The sequence below is a fragment of the Numenius arquata genome, chromosome 4, assembly GCF_964106895.1.
Source record: "Numenius arquata chromosome 4, bNumArq3.hap1.1, whole genome shotgun sequence".
In the NCBI taxonomy this organism is placed as follows: domain Eukaryota; kingdom Metazoa; phylum Chordata; class Aves; order Charadriiformes; family Scolopacidae; genus Numenius; species Numenius arquata.
Window position 1 is genome coordinate 43,439,689 of NC_133579.1, and position 17,879 is coordinate 43,457,567.

A 17,879-nucleotide genomic window follows, 5' to 3' on the forward strand; every position below is an offset into this window, starting at 1 on the left:
ATTTGCACAGCATTTTGCAGGCAAACTCCAGCTCATCTCAGCTGAGCTTGGTTGTGCTCACACAGTCTCTGCCTAGCTCAAAGCACACTTAGAGCTCCATCCCAACATCTTCGAAACAGGGACAGCCCCAGACAGCGCTTCCTCACAACCTCCTGCAAAATACAGTACAGATCAACTCTAAGTCAATTCTAATTGAAACCTTGGTAAGAAATAAGGTTTTGTACATGGCACAGCATATGCATTTACAGTAAAAGAGTAAAGAAGTTAAATCTTGAAGCAAGACAGGAGGCAAGAAGTGGATAAAATGACAGGGCAGCCCAGTGGATCACTGTGGTAACTGTGATTATTATAGCTTGTTATTATAGATTATAATAGAGACACACAGCATGCTATTTCCTTAGACTTCTTCTTTATAAGGCAGGAGGGAGTTGATTATGTGCCACATTAACAGTGCCATATCCTTGCGTCAACCAGCAGCAGTAGGGATTAAATCTGTGATTTCTGAATTATAGAATCATAGAATGGTTAAAATTGGAAGGGACCTTAAATTTCATCTAGTTCCAACCCCCCTGCCATGGCTGGGAACACCTTCCACTAGACCAGGTTGCTCAATCTTCATCAATGTGCCTCTACTGCTCTTCTGTGGTAAAGAAGATACAACCTATGTTTATTAATCTAATCTACATCATGACATAGGCATTAAAGATTTAACAGTGTGATTTACTTCTATACAATGTCCACTGAAGTGGAGCAGAATTCAACACTATATGGGCATTGGCCTAATATGCAGAAATAAAAAGCATATGGTCTTTTCATCCTATAAATAATCTGAATAACAGGTTTAAAACTAGTATTATTTTCTTTAAAAAAATGACTTTTTTCTTTTTTTTTAGGATTTCTCTGATAATTAGTCCTAAACTCTGATACCCATGGATGCTGCAGAGTTCCGCAAGAGAGGGAAGGAGATGGTGGACTATATTGCAGATTACCTGGAGAAGATAGATAAAAGGCAGGTCTTTCCAGATGTGGAACCAGGATATCTAAGGCCCCTCATTCCAGACTGTGCACCCCAGGATCCTGAGAGCTTTGAGGATGTCTTTAAAGACATTGAGAAGATCATTATGCCAGGGGTAAGAAAAATGGATTTGTAGCGTAACATTCAATACAGCATTTAGGTTTCCAAAGATTTTAAGGAAAGTGTGGAATGAAGGCTGTGCAGCTAGACTTTACGAACACTGATTAGTTTTTAGAAGGCGGGAGTCTGCTTTACATCCTTAGTTAAATATGATATAACGCTTTATACAACTAATGTTTTCTGTTCTTGCTAGATATAATAAAATCATTCCTTTCCCTCATGCGAGGCTTGCTTTTGGAAATAATTCCCTTTCCTCCCTTGAACTGGTTAAGGCAAAGCCTCATAACTTTCAATTTCATGTGATATTTTTGCTACTTGCAAAGCACAGTAAATATTTTATAAAATGGGATTTTTATTAGTCTGCTATGCCTAAAGTGTTCCTTCAAGCTGATCTTTAAATGTTAAAATTCTCTTAGGAAACTTTTTTTTATTACAGAATTGACTAGAAAGAATTCTCCCCAATATTTGTTCTGTTGACTTACTCCCCTAAATGTCAAGTTCCTCTAGTATTTTTTAAGGCATATTGCCACTACCTAAATATTAGCTCTTGTCTAGATCAGTGTTGGACAAACAATGCAAAAGAATGCATCTGGCATTTGTCCAGTTCTGAATCTTTCTTGTTTTTCCGCTCACTGTATACCTTTTTTATTTAAAATATGTGCTTGTCTGCTAAGGACTGTAAGTAGCTTAAAGAGGACTGGATTATTAGTAAATGTAAATGAGGAATCTCTCCTTTGGATCTCTGCAATAACCACTTCTGGTTACTTCTCTGGATGTAGCTAGGTGATATGATTGCTATGTGACTGGATATGGAACCACTGCTCTGCAAATGTGTTTAGTCAGTGTACTATAATACCAATTCTTTTTCATTGAACAATGTAAATATTTGATTTTCAATATGACCTTATCTTGTTTCCCTTGGAGACAACCCTGCTGTCCTTTCACAGGCAAAACCTTCCCTGAAGTCAATGGAAATCTCTCTTCTCAAAGACTTGTGGATGAAGTCTTAAATCCAACAGAATTAAATCAGTGCAGATTAGATAAGAGAATTATGTCCAGCACATGCAAATACTTTCATTGCTGCTTATAGATATGATTGCCTTTTCTTTTTCATTGGAGCAAAACACCGTTTTTTTTATTGTGAAATAGAATAGAAAACACTTTGCTTTGAACTCTTGAGAACATCCAATAAAATAATATCAAATTAAAAAATAAGAGATGAATCATTTGAGAATAGAAAATAGAAAGTGAGAGATTCAACTCCAATTAAGTCATCAACGTCGTGTTCCCTCTTAGCTAAATTGATTTTTTTTCTTGATATTTACATGCCCTGTAAATAAATTTACTTTTACAAAGTGATACATTCTGAAGAAATGTTCTATCCAAAACTTTCCTGTTAATGTTTGTGATACAAAGAGCACAAGTACATAAATCCCAGTTCTTATAGTAACTCTGATTCTGCACATGTTTATGCTAAATACTGAACACTCACATAAGCACAAAATCACAAAGTCATAGTATAGTAGAGGTTGGATGGCAACTCTGGAGATCATTTAGTCCACCTCCACTGCTCAAAGCAGAGTAAGTTAGAGCAGGTTGCTCGGGACCATGTCCAATTGGGTGTGGAATATTTTCAAGGATGAAGTCTTCACAATCTCTCTGTTGTCCTGTTCCAAAGTTTGACCACCCTCACAGTAAAAAAGCTTTTTCTTGGTTTTAACTGGAATTTTCTGTATTTCAATTTGTACACACTTTTTATCTTGTCACTGGATACCACTGAGAAGAATCAGGCTTCATCTTTGTTACACCCTCCCATGAGATGTTTACATATATTAACAAGATGCCTCCTGAGCTTTCTGCAGGCTGAACAACCCCAGCTCCCTCAGCCTCTTGTCATACGACAGGTGCTCCAATGCATTAATCATCTCCATGGCCATTCACAGGAATCACTCCAGTATGTACATGACTTTCTTGTACTGGAGAACCCAGAACTGGACACAGCATTCCAGGTGTGGCCTCACCAGTGCTGAGTAGAAGGGAAGGATCACCTCTTTTGACTTGCTGGCAACAGTCTTCCTAATATGGACCAGGATGCCCTTGGCCTTGTTTGCTGCAGGGGCGCATCGCTGGCTTATGTTCAGCTTGTCCACCAGGACCCCCAAGTCCTTTTCTGCAGAGCTGCTTGCAATCCCTGGCCTGTATTGGTGCAGGGCGTTATTCCTCCCCAGGTACAGGATTTTGCATCTCTCTGTTAACTTCTTGAGATTCCTGTTGGCCCATTTCTGCAGCCTGTTGAGGCCCCTTTGAATTGCAACATGACCATGCAGTGTTTCAAACTTTCCTCCCAGTTTTACATCATCTACAAAACTGCTGAGGGTGCACTCTGTCCCATCGTCCAAGTCATTAATGAAGATGTTAAACAGTATTGGCCACGGTATTGATTCCTGCGGTACACTGCTGGCCTCCAGCTGGACTTCATGTCACTGATCACACCTTCTGACTCTGGCAGTTTAGCCAGTTTTCATTCCACTTCACTGTCCACTTATCTAGTCCATATTTCATCACTGTGTCAGTAAGGACGTTATGGGAGACCGTATCGAAAGTCTTAACTCAGCTTAATATCCTGTGCTCTCCCCTTGTCCACCAAGCCAGTCATCTTGTAGAAGTTTGTCAAGTTCCTTGGCCATGATTTCCCCTTCATAAATCTTTTCTGCATAGCCCCAAACACCTTTTTGTCCTTAATATCTTTGGAAATAGCTTCAAGGTTCTATCATCTTCCCTGGGATTGGGGCAAGGACTGTAGTTTCCCAGATCCTCCTAGCACTTCTTGAAGATAGTGACATTTGCTTTTTTCCAGTCCTTCAAGAACGTTCCCTAGTTGCCATAATCTTTCAAAGATAGTTGAGAGTAGTTTCAATGACATTGCCTAGCTCCTGCAGCACTTATACATGTAGAAGTTTGAACCCATTAGGTTCCATGGACTCATATTTGTCCAGTTTATTTAAATGTTTCCTAACCTGGTCTTCATCCAGGTGAGATATTCCTTGCTAAAGGCTTTTCCATGTTTCTCAGGAGCCTGGGATTCCTGAAGGCAAATTTACCAGTAAAGACTGAGGTGAAAAAGGCATCGAATGCCTCAGCCTTTTCCCTGTCTTTTGTTACCAAGTCCCCAACCCCATTTGGCAGCAGGCCTACATTTACCCTACTTTCCTTTTAATACTGATGAACCTGCAGAAGCCTTTCTTGTTGCCCTTCATAACCCTCACCAGATTCAACTCTAGATGGCTTTGGCTTTCCTAACCCTGTCCCTACATACTTAGACAGTGTCTTTATAGCCCTCCTCTTCTGGGTCACCTGACCCTCCTTGCTTTTCTTATATGCTTCGTTTTTTCATTTGAGCACTATCAGGAGCTAACTGTTCATCTATGAACTGCCACTCTTGCAGAGCTGCATACTCCCTTGGGAGCTTAGTTTGGGTTGAGACCTGTGATGTGTCAGGGGTAGTTGTTCCGGTTGCTACCGGGGACTGTGCCCTGTGGAGCGTCGCCCCCACTGCAGACCCCAGGTACACTGACCTTAGCAGCACTTCTGGACCTCTTCTGTGCATGGAACTGCTGCATCTGTTGGCTGCCTCTGTTAGCTGTGCTCACAGAAACTGAAGTGTGAAAATGGTGATGCTGTGCAAGCACATGGAGGCAGGGAGTATAGAAAGAGCTTAGCATAGCAAGATTTATTCACATTTGCTTCAGAGACCTTTAAAATTATTTATAATTTTTTTTAGGGTCTTCTGAAATTGGCTATAGGGACAATCTACCCCCATTATATTTTCCCTTAATCTTCTTCCCATCTTTTTCCTGACAAGACTAACATTTACAAGTACATAAGTAATATGACAGAGGTCATAAAACCTTGTTTTTCCCATAAGCTATCAGTGGCCCATAAGTGATTCTTGTTTCCTTCATGGTGACATCTTTACTGTGTTAGTTGTGTTCAGATATTTGCTACTTATTGGATGATTGAAAATGTGAAAATGGTGTTTCTTCAGAGGAGCAAGGATCAATTCATTGTGTAAAGCAATAATGTGGTATCCATTGCTGTCTTTATGCTATAGGAGAACAAGCACGCATGAGTGGTAAAACTCCTTTTATTTCTTGTGAAATTGGATGTAGACCTGCAAAGGGCAGTCCATGAAACGATAATGACTGTAATGGTACTAAGTTCCTAATACTAACACAGGAACTGAGGGAACAACTGCTGAACTCTGATCTCCACAGCAGAAAGCCAAGGTGGAAGGGATCCGCATATAAAAATAACAGTGGGAGTCACCTTTCTCTCTCAGACTTGCTTTGTTCTCTTGAAATATATCTCCCCCTTTTTTAGAGCCCAAAATTATCAAGTTTAGTTGTAACTGCAAATAGCAGTACTGAAGATGCTAATTTTCCAGCTCAAGTACCTATCCTTAGTGTGTGGTAAAGGAAGACTCTTGCTTAGACTAAGCAAGCCACAAGAAAGACAGACATCCTGAGAGGAAATCTGGGAAATAAAATGTCTCTGAGAAGCACTAGAGTGGTAATTACTGAACTCAAGACATCTGTATCACTGTTTATCAGCAGAGGGCTGAAAAAACAAGCATCAATTATGTCACGCTCTTTGCAATATTTGACTAAGTGTGTCTGTTCCAACATGGCGAAAGAAATGAATTTTCCAGCTGATTCAGGCAAAGGGGGAAGGGGAGGCAGGAAGAAGAACCACAGCTGCACTTGCCCTAGGGCTTTTGGCTTTTTTGCTTTGTGTGAGTGGTACAACTGGAATCTGCTGTGTTTCATCAAACAAATGGCTCCCAGCAAGTAGGCAGTTTAACTTGATTAACCCAAGATGAATGTCACAAGTCTTACAGATCACAGAGGATTAGAGCTGGGGAGATGAACAGTGGCAGCCCTGGCTCATTATGGACGTCAGTGAAAGTCTGTGCTTGTGGGTCCTGTCAGGGACTGCTGTTTATTGGCTATTTTTAAATCTGTTCGTCGTTTTCCTCTGAAGAACCAAGTCCCATCCAATTTTTTTCTGATTTGTGAAGGAAGGTGTTTGCCACAAGTGCTCTAAAACTTTATTACAGCAAAGAAAGTGATCCTGACATGAAGAAAGTTAGAAGAGGAAATATGCCAAACATATCATATCCCGATATTTCTATTGAATGTTGCAGTGTGGCAGTACTTTTCCTGTTTTCAAATTTTATTAGGTTGGAGTTGTGGAGCACTATCAAGTATCTCACAGATCCTTAAAAATTGCTTAGATGTTGCATAAGATAATTCTAAATATTGCTGCTGCAAGACAATTGACTACAATTTGTGCAGTTATTGCGTTGTTCTCTCATATTAGTACATATAAAGTGGAATTGTACATAAATCACAACTTGTTATAGGGAGATGATAGGTTAATTTTCTACAGAAGTTGTTAGATACTGGAATGTATTGTTTCATTTTGTGGTGAGGAGCTTTTTTGGCCAGACTCAGTGCCTGAATTTTAGAAAATAACTCCAATGTGTGGGCAAGAGAGTTCTGCGGACCTCTACTGCATTAAAGACACTCTTGCTAAGTCAGTTGCATGACAGAGATGGAAGAACAAAATACCGGAGTCCCTGGAGGCAGAGGCTCAAGAACAGTGCCCTGCAGAGAAGCTCATGCTGCCACTGCCCATGCAATTCCTGTCTTCTAGGCAGACAAATGGAGAACTCTGATTTTGGAACTGTTGGGAGATGGGGGCAAGAACTAATTTATATCTAATTTGAGTAAAAGATAGATAAAAAATTGAGAAAAAACAAGGTATGGTTTTGTAAAAAATGGGATCTTGTGTTACAGCCAGGTAGTAGAGAACTGTTGACTGGGCCCAACCTCTAATCTTTCCTGATTTTGTGACAATTTGTTTCTGCTTCCTGCATTAGTTAAAAATGACTATTTTTCCCTTAATACAGGTGACTCACTGGCACAGTCCGTACTTTTTTGCCTACTTCCCTGCAGCCTCTTCCTTCCCAGCTCTTCTTGCAGATATGCTGTGTGGTGGAATAGGATGTGTGGGCTTCTCTTGGGTGAGTTTACTGGGGTATGTACTGCTATGTGGTAATGGTGTTTCATCTTGCCAAGATTTTAAGCATTTCAGTAACATTCTTCAATGAAATTATTGATTAATAGCAGTGAAGTCACAGGACTATTTTTATAGGTAAATTTCCTTGACTGTGTGAAAGTGTTTTCACATAGACACCCTGAATGACTCCAGTACTAAAAGGCTATTTCCTCTTAGAAATTTTGCCCTTGAAAAGTCACCAGCATTTAGAATTAGTGGTAGTAGTGCAAACTTACTGGTAATAAATTAAGCAGTATGACTGTTGCCCATGGACCAGTGTTGTTACTTCTCTTATCATCTGGGTGAATGGAAAACTGTGTTTAAAAAAATCCACATTCATATGAGATAGGTTCTTCTTAAAAGAGGTTAGTAGTTATTGTTGAAAAAAAATACGCAAGATGCAAATCCTAGCTCTGACATTTGATAGTCATGCTTCTCTGTGAGACCCAGTTCAACATGTTTTTGGTAAATATTAGAAGCAACATGCACAAAATAGTCTTCAGGTCCCTAGTTTAGCTAATGAAATTAGTCAGCTAGTCTCTTCTTCTATAGTCAAAAGAGAGAGAGACAGAGGGAAAAAGACTTATTCTTGCTCTGGTGGATCCTGTTTCTCTTCATTGTCTAGTGAGGTTATTCCCTCTGTTCTATTTTCAACACAGGCCGCAAGTCCAGCTTGCACAGAGCTGGAGACTGTCATGCTGGATTGGCTAGGGAAGATGATTAATTTGCCTGAAGAGTTTTTAGCTGGGAAAGATGGCCAGGGTGGAGGAGTCATTCAGGTAAGAGGGGAAAAAAGAATATGGGATAAGTTTGTGGACTTCATGATTTTGTAAAACCTTCATACCAAAACACTAATAAAAGGAAAGATATATTTTTTCTGCCACATGGGTTCCTTTCAGATTTTCAGAAAGATTGATGCTCTGTGAGAATGCCCATAGGTGGGCAGGATCGTTGATGAAAGTAATGGTTTTGTTTTTAGAGCAGCTGAGTTCTGAAACCCTCTTCTCTGTGAAGAATTGTTAGTAGTTCAATTTAACAGCACAATTGGGGCTTAAAATTCAAGTAATAATGCTGAAAAATTGTGTAGGATGGAAACTTTAATTTGTTGATCAAGTGAAGTGACCTCATACTTACCAACAATATGCAGCAATGTTTCGTGGCTGAAAACAGAAAAAAGCTTCTCAAATAGAAATATATCTGAGGATTTTGAGGACAGCATCATGAAAAGTGGTTACAAAGGCTTCCACAAAGTCCACCTTAGACGTATTCAATTGTTTACTTCAGTTTCCAAAAAAGCCTGCCTTTTTTTCAGGAAAACACTCTCAGAGATCAAGCAATGGAAAAGAATATAGGAGAGAATCTTCTACAAGTAGAAATAAGAGAATGTAGTAGAAAGTCTGTCAATTTTTGTCAGAGAAGTTGAAATTATTTTAAGAAGTTTTCCTTCTATAATAAAATGAAATAGTGGAATATTAAAATAAAAAGAAGACCTGCTTAAAATTTGAACCTAAACAGTTCTATCAGTAGATAATACAATTTTCAGACTACACTGCAGTATCCAAAATAGAACAAAACTCCAAAACTTTGACATTGACTACTTAATGAGAACCTACAGTGTCTGAACAGAGTATCTGTCCAATAATGAATATATCATCAATGGACAAACTTGCATGCCTAATAAAGCTATATTGTTTGTCAGCCATGGCCTTTCTGCAAATGCAGACTCTGGTCATAGCTCTTAATCTAATTAAAATAGATCTCTACGATGAAAAAACTGAATTTTAAATAATTGTTCTGGGCTCCTTTGATAATCTCTGGAGACTGGTCATTGGAGGCCAGGGCACAATCCGTTTCATCCTAAGACAGGCTTCTAAAATACATCTGAATTACATGCTAGAAGTGTGGGCTTCTTTCTTTCATCTCAACTGCAAATGCCTACAGCATATTTCAATGAATTCTTCCCAATATAATCCTAGGTGAGTATGAATTTAACCCAACTGCTATGATTCTCCTAAGCTGGAGCTGCACCTACACCACTGTATTTCCAAAATAACCCTGTACTCATCTGCTTGCTCTGTTAGGGTCTTTTTTATTACAATTACTAGGGAGGGGGTTATGTTCAACAAATCAAGCTTTTGACACGCGTCTCAACAGTATTTATTTTGTACCAGTGAAAGCAAGCAATTATGCCTGATGAAAATATTGCCCTTCCAGGCTGACAATGCTGGATTGCCCGTAATTTTCATCAGAAACCAGTGAGTTTCAAGAATCGAAAGTGGTGTTTTGTGCTCCTGCTTACGATGAAGTCGTTTGTGCTGCAGATCTTCTTGTCTTGCTCTTGAAACAATAATGATACAAATAAGAGAGCATGAGGCAAAGACAACATGAGCGTGTGAAAGTGCCAGTCATTCTCTTGGTAAATACCAACTAATTATTGTGGTATTGGGTAAAACTGAGCCTGTGAAAATTGGCTCTTAATTACATTTGAAAGTCTCTGTCAATATGAAGCACTTTGTTGTTGCGTGCAGGATAACACTTGAAAATGGCAAAAGATGAAAGAAAATTTCAGTTCAGAGCTCTGGTGGACATGAACATCAGCTCTTGCTGATATTTCTTCCGCCTCTTGAGCCTGCTTGCCATGGCAACCTTTGTTTGCTTGCGGTAAAAGAAAAGGTATCATCATCCTTCACTTAATGCAGAATACAGAATTCAAGAGGAGAAAAAAAACCAGCTTTTAAAAATAGGTGAGAAAGCAACTTTCTTCCTGAAGCTTTTATCCTGCTGTTCATTCTAGATAAACGGCTGAAAAGTGTACCTATTTTGAATTTTAAAGAGTTTTCTTGCTCTGCAAAGGTTTTTTTTCCTCAAAAATACGTAGTGCAAGACTTTAATGCCAAGGGACTAGAAGAGCCTTACAAAACAGATTCTGTAAACGCTGTAAGCTTCACTATAAAAAAGGTGACTTATGGAAACTGAGGGAAGGTGAAAAAGCCTATGTCTATCATGAGACATCAAAAAGCATTTCCAAATTGCTAGATTCAGGTGCCTTTAGGCTATGTACCAGCTCTATATCAGGAGGCAAGATTCAGCAGGCTCTTTCCTGTTCATCCTTGTTTCTGGGTAAGGAAATTCTGAGAAGAACTGTTGAGTACACTGACTATGCACCAGCCTGGATGAACAGCCAGGATTTCAGGACATTCTGTGGTGCTTCTCAGAAGGCTGAGGCAATTCTTGAGCCTAAGTCAAGTCATTTGCCTGCCCAGCCAGGCAGTGTCCAGAATAGTGGGGGCTTAAATTTCCAGATCTCAAATTAATGCCTTAACCTTTGGAATTTCCTGCAGCCATTTTCTTTTATATATTTGTGTGCATTTCTTTAACATGCATATTCCTTACATGTCCTGTAAAGACACTAACAGTTTCACAGGACCTTATCATTACAAAAAAAAAAAAAAAGAAAAAGAAAAAAGCGTAATTTTCTCCACATATATTTGAAAGAATTTCATGTATCCCCTTAAATAATTAGTGTGATTTCCCACATATTGAACGCAAGGGTGCTAGAGGCAACTGTATTCGAAGTTTAGAAAGGTTGTTTTCAGTGTCTTGCCCAACGCGAGATGGAATTAGGTTTTTCACACAGGCTTTATGTTGCCCAACTTCATTATGAGGACATAAAACTTACCCGAAAAACTTTGTGAACATCACAATAAGTTCCAGGGTTTGTGCAAATGAAAAGTATTCTCATCTGCTGAATTGCTGGAAAGGGTATTTCAAGTAACTTTTTGTGATAGTATATGCCCATTATGCAGGTCTTCTGATTATGCAGGGTTCTTTAGAAGACTATATACTACTTGTAAAAAAAAATAGGAAAAATCTGCAGCTTTTCGGAAAATAGGTGATGTTCTTGACTGTAAAACATGCCTCATGTCTGTTGGACACCCAGGATCCGAGTCATCATATTGTAGCTCACAGACTGTCAGGAAGTGTATTTTTTTTCACTGTTACTTAGATAATATTGTGCCGAGCATGGCAGAAACAGTTTTGCTAACAAAGACATGGTGACAGAAGTGTCTCATCAGGAAACTTACACTGTGTGAGATTCTTCTCACATTTTGTCAGATAAAGTTGAACATATAAGAAGGTACCTCTAGAGGTACCATTTATCTTAGTCCAGAATATTTGCCTAAAATAGATGGAATTACTACTTTCTGTATTTGCTTACCTCTCTTCAGGAAAACTGAATAAATATAAAATATAAATAAACCCTAAACCATTATTTTATTTCAGATATTTAACTTTTAGACAGATAAAGTAAGATGAATCAGATCTTGACAGTTCTTTATGTGTCAGATGAAGATAATTGTGTGAACACACTCTTGCATCATGAGTTTTGAAAACTATGGACAGGCATGATTTCTCAGTGTTCAGATATTCTGATGAGTTTTCTGATTATCTGGCTACAGACTGTATGCAGCATAACATTAAATGGGGAGATTGCCATGTTATGTTTTCTGTAATTAATAGAATATCCTTCACCCCTTGCCTCCACATGGAAGTTCTACCTTACTTGACCCAAGAGCAACATTTGTTTTCCTATACCATTCTGTATCGATAATATTTCCCTCCGTTGCCATGATGCTGTATGCAGCAGCAGCAGGTATAAGAAACGCACAAAACTGTCCCCAGCTTGTCTTTGTGCTCTGATGCAGACCCTGATGTCTACATTCCTCAAATCCCACACCACCAGAAAGGCAGATAAAATATATTTGTCACGGCAATACATTTAGTATGTTTAGGGACTGCTCTTTTTCCTGCTTACTCCGTTCATGAGGCTGTTGAATTTCAGCTGGATTGTGTTCACTTACTGTTAAGATGTTGATGTGTGTAGAAGGCAGCTTTGTTTCACGTAAATAGCTCAACTAACTTTGGTGTTAGGAGAAAGTCTAAGTTCATTGGGATCATTCTCATGTATGCAATCTGTAGGATCATGCACACCTCCAGGGAAGAAATAAGACTTCCAAAGTAATTACATTTGTTGTAATTAGTAACTACATACAGGTCTTCAGCAGAGGGATGATAGAATTTTGCTACAGGATAAGAAATATCACTCCAAAACGAGCTTGTTGACAGTAGGGATATTTCTGAGACATGCTTATTGATATAAACAACTGTATTTATAGCAGCGTTGTGTGCTTTCACATGACAATTGTTTAACTTTGAAAGTAAGTAAAATCTCTATCTTGCACATGGACAGCCAAACCCATTGAAATTTATAAGCATGTGTTTACAAACTGTTACTTATAGTTTAAAAGAGTAGTTTAGAGTATGTTTCGTCTGCCTGTTCTAGAGGAAAACCATAAAAAGAATTTGTGGGAACTGATATTCTCTTGTGAAATTTACAGATCAATTGATACAGAGAATTCTGCTCTTTGTTGTTACAGAGTATCCAAGACACAATTTAAACTCATGTTTTGTGAGTCAAAGGTCAATTTACAAATGGTGTGTGACTGTTCCTTTCATCTGTGTGTATTTGATGAGTAAAATGTATATAACTAATACTTTGAAATGTAGTTAGCTACATATGTAATTGAATCATGCTTTTTTGCTTTTTCAGTGTTTTTTCTCTTTTAGCCACAATAATTGACTCGCCCAGGGTAACTCTAAGTATTAAATAAGTGTTACAATTAGGCATGTTGCTTGACAGAAATGAGATTTGGCAGTCAGATTCTGATGGAAGTTAAATGTGCAAAAATCCAGAGTAACAGAAATCAACAGTCACTCTGATTTAGTTACTGGTTATTGGTGCCTGGTTCAAGACCCTTTTCACATGCGTTTAAGTCTGTGAATCCAGTTTTCTAGCATTGATTGCAAGGCTGATGTCTAAACTGAACAAGCAGAGAGCTTAAAGAGAGCAGACAGAGGCATCAGGAAGGAAACCAAGATCAAATAGAGATTCCTTCCTTACTGTCAGACATATTCTTAAAAAGCATGAGATAGCACAGTTTCTCATATGCAGTTTCTGTTAACAACTTTGCAGACTCATGCAGAAGAAGATCTTGCTTTTCTTCCTCTGGAATGTCATCCTTTTGAACCTTCCTTCAATTTGTCCCACAGGGAAGTGCAAGCGAGGCCACCTTGATTTCACTGCTTGCTGCAAGAACAAAAACTATCAGACGGGTGCAGTCAGAAAAGCCTGAGCTAACAGAAGCGGACATCATGGGTAGGCTGGTGGCCTATGCTTCTGATCAGGTGAGTACCTCTCAAAACCATGGAAACATGGGCTTTCTACTTAACAATTTGAGCCATCTCAATAGGCAGGTGACTTTGGATTGCTGACCATTTGGTCTTGCTTCTTTAAATCTTATTGTATATCGTAAGTGGGCTGGAATCTCAACTGTGCTACCATAATACAAAGAATAAGTATCTGAAGGTCAGTGTTACATAAGTATTGCTTCTTTACCCAGAGACCTTATGTGAAGTAAATAAAGATACTTAGAGTGAGGTGTCAATTTCAGTTGTATTGAGTAAGTCTAGACCATCTTATGGTACGTCTAGTCTTGTGTGTCCATGTGTGCACACGTTCTTTTCCTCCTACATACACATGTGCAAACAAACATACATACATCCCGTCCCTTTATGCCTGCATGGGTGCAGGTGCATGCACACAGACAATCCCAGTGCATGAATATAAAGCAGATTGGTCATAGATTATTTAAAAAAAAAAAACAAAGCCAACCCTAAAATCTCCATGTATCAATACAGCTAAGAAATCTTCTAAGAAAACAGAAAACATAATCCTTGATTTCTGACTGTGAGTGATATTTAGCAGACTGAGTTAGGCTAAATTCTCAGAAGGCCAGGACCATAAGAGGCTTTTACTGTTAATGAAAGCAAATTTTAGTCTTCTGAGTTCTGCTGCTCTTACCTTTCTGACAGTAATCCAGTAGGAGGGCCAAGCAATGTTGCTTCTCTCAACAGCTGTGACATTTTCTTCTCTAAATGTCGATGAGACAGAAGAAACTTCTTTAGTACTTGATATTTAGTTTAAAGTAATATCTGATTATGCTGAATAAAATGGCTAGATTTCAGTTTTACCGTGATTTACTACTTAGTGTACATTCCAAAGCACTGGAGAACAAGTTAAAAGTACACTTACTCTTTGCTGGTGGGAAGAGGGACTGCACTCGTAGGGTGAGAACAGTCAGGACAAGAAAACATGAGGAAAGAGAACTGTTTTCAAAAGGTGTCCTTTTTTTGTCTGGGACCCTAAGGTCTGTGCTGCATAGACCACCAGTCCCAGAGCTCCAATTCTGACCCAGTGATGCACAAAGCCTTTTACTTGCTTTCATTTTTTGTCCCATGTAAGTGGCTGACCTGAAATGAGGACTGACAGGCTTTCCTGCCCACTGAAGGTCAGAGGATCTTATGTTTATAGAAGGATTTGCCTTAAGATATTGCTGACCTTTCAAAGTAGATTGTTGCCGAGCTCACTGGTCCTTCTGCATTAAGAACAGACCTGTGTGACTCATAAGCAATAATCCACAAAAGAAAGTAAGCCTAAGCCTTTCTGTGGGAGAGAAAACTAGGTACTGACAGAGCACAACACTGCAAGAATGGAGGTAAAAGTTGGCCAGTAAGGAGACCCAGAGCAGAAAGCTGAACTCAGATCTCATATATCTTGGGAGATCATTTTAGCTTCTTGGCAGTTTGGGAAAATCCTTATCCCACTGAAATAATTTTGCTTTACATTAATGAGTACAGAGCAGGACTGGCAACAAAGCTTTCCCCAATAACTACTTGGGGGTTTGGAGACAGCAGAAGGAGGATCCCTGTCTGTTTTGTGCCTGGACTATCCTGGCAGGCTCCTCTTGCAAGGGACACTGAATGTGAGACCTTGGAGCTGAAAGGAGCATTCAGCTTCCCCTGACAGTAGACATCTGACTGTTTGGGACTAGGACAGAAGTCAGGGTGCTTTTTTGGATATTCTCACATTTTTTCAGGCCATTTCCTTCATTAGCTGTTTTTTGCCATGTTTATTTGGCTAGCTTAAGCAGCTGCCCCCTCGTTTTGCTGATTTGTTTGGTTCCTTGCTCTCTCGAGGGTGGTGTGATATTCCCAAGTACCTTGCTGAGGACTAGGAATTACATGGAGCAGCAAGTCACTAAAGATTTGTTATAATGCAAAAGCATCTTGGCAGCTTTAACCTTAAGATTGTGAATGGCTGTAGTTATCAGGGAGCCTTACTACAATTTTGGAGGCTTGAGGAAGGAATTCTGAGGGCTAACAACCTCAGTGTATTATTATAGTTTGCTTATTTACAATTCTTGCATAAATCAGTTATAAAATACCTGTTTCCATTGTACACTTGAATGAAGTATGGTATTGTTATGGTACACAATTGGTTTTTCACTTCAAAAGCAGTTAATTATATTTCAAATCTAGACTTCTATATTTTCTCAAGCCGGTGCCTAATTAGTTTGCCAAAGTACTTTAACAAGAGGCACTGCTGAGATACAAGTTAATAGTCAAGCTGCCTTCAAAACACATCATTCCAGGGATATGTAAAGTTGAAAGGCAGAAACTTTACCTTCATGTGGTCTTGTTCAACCTATGTTTTGGGTTAATCTTTTCTGTGATTATATGCTAGATTAGAATAGAATTAGTAAATGCTCTTCTAGGCACTAGTAAGAACCAAGATGGTTGGATGGAGATTATGAAAGAAAATAATCACGATATGAAAAGGTGAGGAATTTTTCCTTTTAAATTAATGATGATTAATGAAATTGTAGAAAGTGGAATGTAAAATAGTTTTTTTTGTTTTAGTCAGGCTTTAAAGGGGAGTATTTTGTGGCTAAACATACCTTTTATTAACAGTTATTATACTATTGTACTTCACAATTTTGTAAGAATTTCTTTGTGATATCTTTGTTTTTATTTACTGAGATTTACTTTATGTCCTAAAAAATATTATTTAAGGGCAATTCAAATAAAATGGGTTATAAATAAAATAACATATTGGAAAGGATCCTTAATTGCCTATCAAAATGAATGAATGATTGAACCACAATTTATTCAGTAGCTAATCTAAAAAAAATGGTAATGTAAGAAAATATCCCAGTCTATACCATACCATGATGTATATTTTTTTAGGGTTCAGCAAAGCTGTATGCCGTAAAAATATGCTAGTGAGCAACTGAATCATTATCAGGCAAGCTGATTATATACATGTCTTTCGGTTGATTTGGAGCCAAATCCTGAAGCTCTTAATCAATCCTCTCTAATTGTGAATATGTTAATTAAAGCTCTCACTAAGGTTAATTGAACTCTTGTCTGAATTACACCATGGCAATGGTTTCAAGAATACTTCAGGGTTTCTATTAAAGTGCGCGTGCGTGTGTATGTATATGTATGTATGTCCATCTGTCTGTCTATCTGTGTCATAGAAGGAGAAGTATGTATCTGTTACGTACCAGCAGCAGTCCCAGGATCTCAACTATTGCTTTACTTGGAAGAAATTATTTTTTATTTTCAAATTCAAATAAACTACTTACATTCCAATAAAAGGTATCTGTCTTAAAACCTGCCCATTTCTTTGCAGGCTCATTCATCAGTGGAAAGGGCTGCATTAATTGGTGGTGTGAAGATTAAAATTGTTTCTTCAGATGATACATTTAGTATTTGTGGTTCAGCCCTAAAGAAAGTTTTGGATGAAGACAAAGCTTCTGGTCTTATCCCATTCTTTGTGAGTACTGGATTTAATTAATCAGTGGTTTTATTGCTTCTGATAAGCTATTTTTGACGTGAGTAGATGATCTCATCCCTAACAGAGAGATCGATAAGCAGCCTAGCTAGAATACTAGGACAGGTTCCATGAGTGTTCTTCACGCATATTTCTGTGCAGTATAAGCAACTCATTTGAGCAGTTGGTTGCACTTCTCAGCAAAAAGGATGTCTAAAGAGGACTTATAATTGTTAGACAGTTGAATAAATGCAGGTGAATTTTGTAGTTGCATGTAAATCTGCAATGTTATAGTCTCCTAACACTTGAATTCTGAACTGCCTCTTTTACAAAGGTATACTTTTATTTTTTGTGTTCTAACTTACTTACACATAAAACAAGTTTAAAGGCAATAAATTAAATGATGGTATCTCAAACTTAAGTATTTTCAAGAAAAAATAGTTTCTCCTCACTACTTTAGAAAAAAAATAAACCTCCATAATGTACTCCAAATATCAGCAAGATCAGACATTTTCAGACAGGTACTTGTGAATATGTGACATCTCTAACAGGTGAGCTATAGGGAAACTGGCTGTGGAAGTTTTAAGATATGATCATTTGCTGTTATGTGTTCACTGTCCTTTCCAGACTTTCCTGCTTTCACAGCAGTCCAGCAAAAGTAAATGTTTATATCTAAGTAGCTGAAGTTCATAACCCCCCAATTTTTGACACAGAACAGTGTTATATTGGATACAATTCTAAAGTTTGGTTCTATTATGATAAGTACCTGATCAAAAAGAATATATTTGCTTATTCATTAGATCTACTCTTCCTGACAGTTCAGAACACCATCTTATTATTTCAAGTTAAAGCAAGATTTTACCATTTGTTTTTTCATGAAGTAAATAG

The 17,879-nt window shown here is 38.3% G+C and overlaps 1 protein-coding gene across 1 annotated transcript in view; it reads left to right on the forward strand.

The window, feature by feature from the left end:
* The first annotated feature begins 929 nt into the window (after positions 1-929).
* Positions 930-17,879, forward strand: part of DDC (dopa decarboxylase) — a 49,589-nt gene continuing 32,639 nt past the window's right edge. The window contains exons 1-5 of the mRNA XM_074146229.1: positions 930-1,130; positions 7,107-7,220; positions 7,915-8,034; positions 13,367-13,501; positions 16,851-16,994. Coding sequence (XP_074002330.1) covers positions 930-1,130; positions 7,107-7,220; positions 7,915-8,034; positions 13,367-13,501; positions 16,851-16,994 — 714 coding nt within the window. The remainder of the gene's footprint in view (positions 1,131-7,106; positions 7,221-7,914; positions 8,035-13,366; positions 13,502-16,850; positions 16,995-17,879) is intronic.